At 48.1% G+C, this 6,901-nt stretch overlaps 1 protein-coding gene across 1 annotated transcript; it reads right to left on the reverse strand.

The window, feature by feature from the left end:
- Window positions 1-3,828: 3,828 nt before the first annotated feature.
- LOC127316053 (cytochrome P450 71A25) lies at window positions 3,829-5,864 on the reverse strand. Its single transcript, XM_051346479.2, has 2 exons — window positions 4,768-5,864; window positions 3,829-4,679 (listed from the first exon to the last, which is right to left on the reverse strand). Exons 1-2 carry the CDS (start codon window positions 5,695-5,697, stop codon window positions 4,077-4,079), a joined length of 1,533 nt encoding a protein of 510 aa, XP_051202439.1. The 5' UTR covers window positions 5,698-5,864; the 3' UTR covers window positions 3,829-4,076.
- Between the last annotated feature and the right edge of the window lie 1,037 nt (window positions 5,865-6,901).

Consider the following 6,901-nt stretch of genomic DNA (forward strand, 5'->3'; position numbering starts at 1 on the left):
TTCTAGCGAAAAAAATTCACCGTAGATGAGAGGTTTGAGGCAAGGGGTGCCTCTCTCGCCTCTTCTTTATGTCGCTACAGCTAATCTCCTTCAATATGTCATCAACAAGGCCTGCGGAATCTAATTCTTCAACCACCCCATCCTGCTGGTTAATGTGGATTTCCTGATAATCCAGTACACGGACGAGCACTCTTAATAGTGAAAGCCTGACCTTAGCAACTTCTCTGCCTTAACAGTGTGCTTTGCCCAATCTGCGGGTCTTAGGGTAAACTTTGTCAGGTCTGCCTACTCACTATCAATCTTTCTAATGGAAAAGTGACTCTCCTAGCGAGGCTTTTTTGATGCATATTAGAATCCTTCCCTTTTACTTATCTTGGCCTTCCACTTGGTCTTAGCAGACCTCACATTCACGACATATTGGTCCACTATACTCTAGAATCAACCGTCACTGCCTCCTTCCTTTCATTTGATGGAAAAAAAACATGGTGACTAAGGCCATCCTCATCTCTCTTCCAACTTTGCACCTCTGCACTCTTAAACTTGCGGATGGAACCATCAAATCATGGATAAAGGTAGAAGACCTAGCATGTGGGGTAAATTGAATAATTTGGCTATCCAAAATCCTTGGCGGCTTGGGATTTAGTTTGCAGGCCAAAGTCCAAAGGCGAGGCATCACTAATCCTATTGCCTACATTGAGGTCATTTTTATCACGTTCTTGCATAAATTTTTCTACAAAGAGAATAACCCTTGGGTCCATCTAATTTGGAGGAGTTACAACAATTTTACTGCACAAGCTGCTAATATCTCTAGCTCTTTTTGGTGGAGAGATATTCTAAAACGGTGCTCAAATTTGAAAAATATTGCCTCATGCTCGATTGCTTCTGGTGACACCGCCCTTATTTTGAGTAACAAATGGACTACAAGTTTACTCACGACAAAGTTCCCTAGGCTGAAGAATATCCTCGAGCTGGACGACCACATTGATGCTTTTGATCTCCCTTTGTCCACCCAAGCTTTTGAGAACTTTTAGGAATTGAATCTCCTTGTGATCCAAACCAAACCGAAAGTGAATTCCGAAGAGAAGGAAGCATGGTCCTACAGTTGGGGCGCCCATTTCTCTACCAGCAAAATCTACAAGTTGAATTTTGAACACATTGGCCCCTATTTTCTCTTATTGAATATGGAAATCAAAATGCACACCCAAGATCAAATCCTTTTTTGGCTTATCGCTAATAACCGCCTAAATGCGAAGGATATGTTACTAAGGAAAAAACTTAACTCATCGACGATGGCCTCTACCGCCTATGTTATGACGGTTTAGTGGAAACTGTGGACCATCTTTTCTCCAGCTGCAATTTCAGTAGAAAATGATGGCAATCAATAAATATGACGATTAATGATAGTCTGGAACTCCCTCACTTGATTCCCACTGCAAGATGCAACTTTGGAAGACCTTTCTTCTTCGAAGTGTTTCCACCACATGTTGGCAGATTTGGAAGCATAGCAACTCTCTCATTTTTTATAATGTATACACCTACTATTAGAGCTTGATCCTTTTCTTTTAAAAGGAAACTCTTCCTTCTTTCTTAAAGAATGGAGGACAACCTGAAATATCCTCTCATTGTCTGGCTAGATGCTCTGTAGTTTTTTTGGGATAAGCCTTTTTTTTGTACATTCTTTCTTCCTTCTTGTACATATTTTCACTACTAATAAATTTACTGTCGGAGCCTCCCCTATTGTTTCTACTAAAAAAAGAACCATCACACATTACCCATGCATAAGATGGCATAACTTTTTTACCTTTTGAGTAGCTCTCTTTATTGAATCCATTGTGAATCAATAACCAGAAAAAATACAAATGGATTTTTTTAGAATGGAGAGTTCAAATAGTTTGCCAAAGATCTTAATTAGAACCTACAAGAAGAATACCCTGCGCCTTGTGCTATCTTTGTACAAACAAAACACTAATATTGAGTGAAATAGTGTAAATATATATTTGCAATGACAAATGATATTGCAAATAAAATATATAAATACATCAAGATTGTAAAATTTGGTCACATGAATTCTTTCCATCGAGCATGTACAGAGAGTGAAAACGATAGACATGGCAATACACGGGCATCTACAGCTTCAAATCATGATCTAATGGTTACTATTATATATCTGAGTGATGAGGAATTCCGTGTACGCCAAATAGATAGAACCCAGCCGCCCCCAACCCTAACCCTCCCCTCCGCCGCCGCCGCCGCCGGTAGCGCCGCCGGGGGCAAAGTCCCTCGGGGCGTGGCGGCGGCGGGGGCCCTTCCTCGTCGCCGCGTGGAGATCGGCGGCCGGATCCCCACCTCCTCGATGCTTGGCGGAGAAGACGCGCGTGGGACGGGCGACGGCGGCCCTCCTCCCGTCGGCTGCCCCCTGGCGGACCGGTCAGGGCGGGTGGGATGGGCGGCGCTGCGGTCTCCCTCTTCTCGTCGGCTTCCCGCAGTACTCCGGCAGGGGTTGGTGGTGGGCGGCGGCCAGACCCTCGGTCTGCGCCATGCCATCCACCCCCGCCTCTCGTTGGTGCGTGGAGGCGATCTCGGGCATCTTCCACGACACGAGGGCGCCCGGGGCAGCAGCCTTGGGTTTGACGGAGGAGGTGGCCTCTTCTTCGCCGGAGAGGGTCGGCCTGCGGTTGGTGGTGGTGGATTTTTGATCTATCATCGCCATCCGGCGGTGAGACGGATGTGCATGGAAGCCGGCGATGGTGTCGCCGGTGGAGGGTTGGGTTGGCCAGCCCGGGATGGTTGCCGACGTGGGGGTCCGGCCTGAATAAAGGCGGCGGTCCTAGGGCCTCTCTTGTGTGAAGAGGAGGACCTACCGGAGGCCTGGACTCGTGATCTGGCCGGAGGGTTGAGTTCCGGAAGGCTCCGCCGGCGAATGTAACAGTGCTTTGCCTGGAGTTTGCTGGATCGGAGGTATTCGGTCGTGCGCACCCATGCGTTTATTCCGACCGTTTGGTTCTGGAGGGAGCGGCGTGAAGCTCTTTTTCTGTGTTGACATCAAGTGACTATGGATCCATGATGAAAGTCGGAAGAAGAGAATTTCATGAAGGCCGGAGGGGAGGACTAGCTAAGGGAGGTTCAAGTCTCCGCGCTGTTGAGGGGCTTGCTTGGTGTCCGGGCTTCACAGCAGCGGTATGAAAGTGGGGACGACAATACATGTGAAGCGCAGAGTCCTACCTTTCAGGGTGAAAACCCAAGGTCTGGCCTTAACTGGTTGTGCCTGGCAGTGACCTTAGTGGAGGCATTGTTTTGAGAGTGGGGACTATTTTCAGGGTGAAAACCTGAGATCTTTGATCGGGCGACGACGGTGTTGGAGCACTGTTCCCTTCTTGGAGGCGTCGTTTTTTGGAGAGTCTGCAATTCAGGTGTTGTCATGGTGGTGGTTGTATTGCTATTGTTAGGTCGGTGATACTGTAGCGGGACTTTTGTTTCTTAGTTTTCTTTTTCTTTTTTTGGCTGTGTGCATCCGTAGTGCCATTAGGGTGGTGCGTTGTTGCAGAAGCTGGGTGTAATTGGTATCTCTTGATATTAATATATTCCCTTTATCGAAAAATCTGATGATGTGAGCGGACTGATGTTGAGAGTGTCATTAATAATTCCGAGTGAGCTTTTTTGCTTTTATAAAAGCGTGGACTTAATTAAACTAGGAATTTGGATTCACCTTTCTTGCATGTACAATGGAGTGACGTCAGCCATTAGACTTGCCACGTTGAATTTTTGCTTAGTTGATGGAGAGAAGGAACAAAGAGATGGATGTCTCTCCTTTAGCTAAGGGACGATCTCTTATAAAATAGGAGAACACTATTTTTCCCATTGTAGCACTTGTCTTCACTTACATAATTTTCTACTAAAAATAATTATTTCTTATTTATTACAAGGGATGTCAATAAAAGTTAATGCATTGTACTATTTATATTTATCGTCCTCTCTACAGGCTTAGAAGAGTGAATTTCGCCCATTGAGCTTAGGCTGAGTAATAAAGGATCGAAAACGGAACCTGAGTCCCTGATTTGAATGTAGTCCACGCATGCTTACCTAGGTGTTACGGCAAGGATCAAAGGTGACTTGAGCGCAGGCGCGAAGCCGCTGGACTCAACGACCTCAAATGAATCAAGGTCCTTGCCCTTCGGCAGCTCCCAATCGAAATGGTACATCATGTTGGCGAGCGTGAGCTCCGCGAGGCGCGTCCCGAAAGCGATACCGGGGCATCCCCTCCTCCCCGCGCCAAACGGTACGTACCGGGGGTCCTTGCCGCTGAAGTCAATGGCCGTATCCAAGAACCTCTCTGGCCTGAAATCCTCAGCGTCCTCCCACCACTCGCCGTCCCTGCCTATCGCCCACGCGTTGATCATCACCTGGGTCTTGGCTGGGATGTGGTATCCATGCAGTTGGGTGTCCTCAATCGACTCGTGCGGGATGAGGGGGATCGGCGGGTGTAATCGCAGCGCTTCCTTCATGGATGCGTGCAGGAGGCTCATCTTTTCCAGCTCCTCCTCGAGGACTCCTCCATGAGCACCAGCTACTCGTCTCACCTCTGCTTGAACCTTCTCCATTTCTCTTGGATTCTTAACGAGTTCAGCCATCGTCCACTCTATCGCCTTGTAGATCGTGTCCGTGCCTCCTATGAACATGTCCTGCAATTGATACGAAAGTGGATCGATCGTGTCAACACGTACGCCCGGCCATGGTTACAGGAGATCGACTAGTTCTTGATCGAATTACCAATATGAGCGCCTTGACATCAATCCTGTCCAGCGTGAACCCCTGATCATCATCCTTAAAGATTGAGAGCAGACTGTCGAGGAGGTCGCCAGCTTCGCGGTTGTCTTCGTTTCCTCGGTTCGCCTCGTGCTCCGCCAGCGTCCTCTCGACCATACCGTCGAGCTCGGCCGCCGTCTTCTTCACCCTCGCGTCGAGACCCGTCGCCCAGTCCACCCACCGGAGCCACGGCAGCACGTCGCCAACGGCGATCGCCCCGAGCAGCTCCGTGAGCTCCTTCATCATGCCGCGGACCATGGCTGGCTCCAGCCCGCCGAGCCTGTTCCCGAACGCCGCTCTCGAGACAACGGTGTTGGTCAGGCTGATGATGAGCTCGGTCACGTTGACCGCGGATCCCTCCTCCCGGGCGCTGGCAGCGCGGATCCGTTCCACGAAGCCCGCGGCCTCCTCTAGCCGGAGGGAGCGGAAGGAGTCGACGCGCTTCGCGCTGAGGAGGTGCACGACGGCGATGCGGCGGAGCTGGCGCCAGCGCTCGCCGTAGGTGGCGAAGGCCATGTCCCGGCAGCCGTAGAGCGTGCCGCGGGCCGTGTGTGGCTGTGGTCGGCTGCAGAAGATGTGGTCCTGGGTCCTGAGCACGGCGTCGGCCAGGGAGGGCGAGGAGACCACAAGCGTGGGGACGGAGCCGAGGCGGAGGAGGAAGATTGGGCCGTGGCGCCGGGCCAGAGCCTGCAGCTTCCGGTGGTGGTGGCCCCGGCCGAGCTGGTGCAGGTTGCCGATGATGGGCAGCGCCCAGGGCGAAGGTGGCGCTCTTCCACGTACGGCGCCGTCCTTGCCGACGCTCCTAACAAAGACGAAGATGCAGGAAAGTACGAAGACGAGACAGAGGACTAGGGTAGGATAATCGAGCGTAAGAGAAGCCATGGGCGCCAGCATTATCCGTACGTGTGTGGATTAGTAACATAGACGATAGAACTGAACTTAAAGCCAGCGTGCCCTTGGCTAGTGTGTATGGACAGGAATTATTAAGCTGATGCTCAGCTGAAAAATCTGTGCGGTGATGCAGAGCCGCGCACGACATGAGGATGCCGACGGATAGAGTGCCTGCTTGATGCAATTCGTGATGCTAGTCTCATGTGCGATTGAATGAATAGAGTGTAAATTCTGAAACTTGGGTAATTCCCCTAGCGAGAATGAAGTTTTTACAACGATTGCAAACCCTTAAATAGAATCATAATTAAAATCAGAATAAAAAACCCATTTTGTAACCGACAATTGATCCGAATTCCCTCCCTAGCGTTCGATCGCTCGAGCAATCACTTTCCGTGGCGCGGAAGCGCTCGCGGAGCGAGTCAATTCCTTTTTTTTTGTTCCGTAGTGTTTAATTGCGTTCACATGTGCGTGTTCACACTAACAGCTCGTATTCCTACTTTGCAAGTTGCATGCAGTCAAGAGCGTTCGCACTGCATGTATGCACATGCACAAAGCATCTCATGGATTTGCATTTAATGAGCCAACTTTTTCAGCACGCTTTCATAAGTTGTTGCATGCATACAGAGAGCATCTCACTATTTTTTTCGAGCACGAGGCAAACTCTCAATTCTCTTTATTTTGCAATTCCCTTTTAGGTGGTTATTTTTAATATACTAATTAATGTTCTTTTCAATGAATTTTTATTATTTCGGGCTTAGTTTTAACAATTTCCTTTTGACAATTCTCTTTTTGTAATTTCCTTTTGGGTTTTATTTTCGTACGATAATTCATGTTTGTAATTCCCTTTTTCGGGCTAGTGGTTTTTAAGGGGGAAAATAACGGGTGAGAAGATCCACTTGCAACTCAAATGAACTACCACTTGCTACTCAAATTAAGTACTGTTTTAAGTTGTAAGCTATAAAAAGTTGCTAAAATAATCTAAATGAAATTTACTTTTTAGGGTTGCTAGGTATTTATATTTACCGTTGATAAATAACGGGGCTCCGGGTTGATAACTTGTAAATAAAAAAGAGTCGCTACATATTTTAAATTAAATTAAATTTTTAGGGTTGATATTTATTTATATTTACCATTGATAAATAGCGGGTCACCGGGTTGATAGCTTGTAAACTAAAACAGAGTCGCTAAAATATTCTAAATGAAATAC

The sequence above is a fragment of the Lolium perenne genome, chromosome 1 (genome assembly GCF_019359855.2).
Source record: "Lolium perenne isolate Kyuss_39 chromosome 1, Kyuss_2.0, whole genome shotgun sequence".
Classification (NCBI taxonomy): Eukaryota; Viridiplantae; Streptophyta; class Magnoliopsida; order Poales; family Poaceae; genus Lolium; species Lolium perenne.

Coding starts and splice junctions, on each gene's coding strand:
- LOC127316053 (XM_051346479.2), bottom strand. CDS start 5,697: ATGCTGGCGCCCATGGCTTCTCTTACGCTCGATTATCCTACCCTAGTC. Junction 4,680..4,767: donor ATGTCAAGGCGCTCATATTG/GTAATTCGATCA, acceptor TATCAATTGCAG/GACATGTTCATAGGAGGCAC.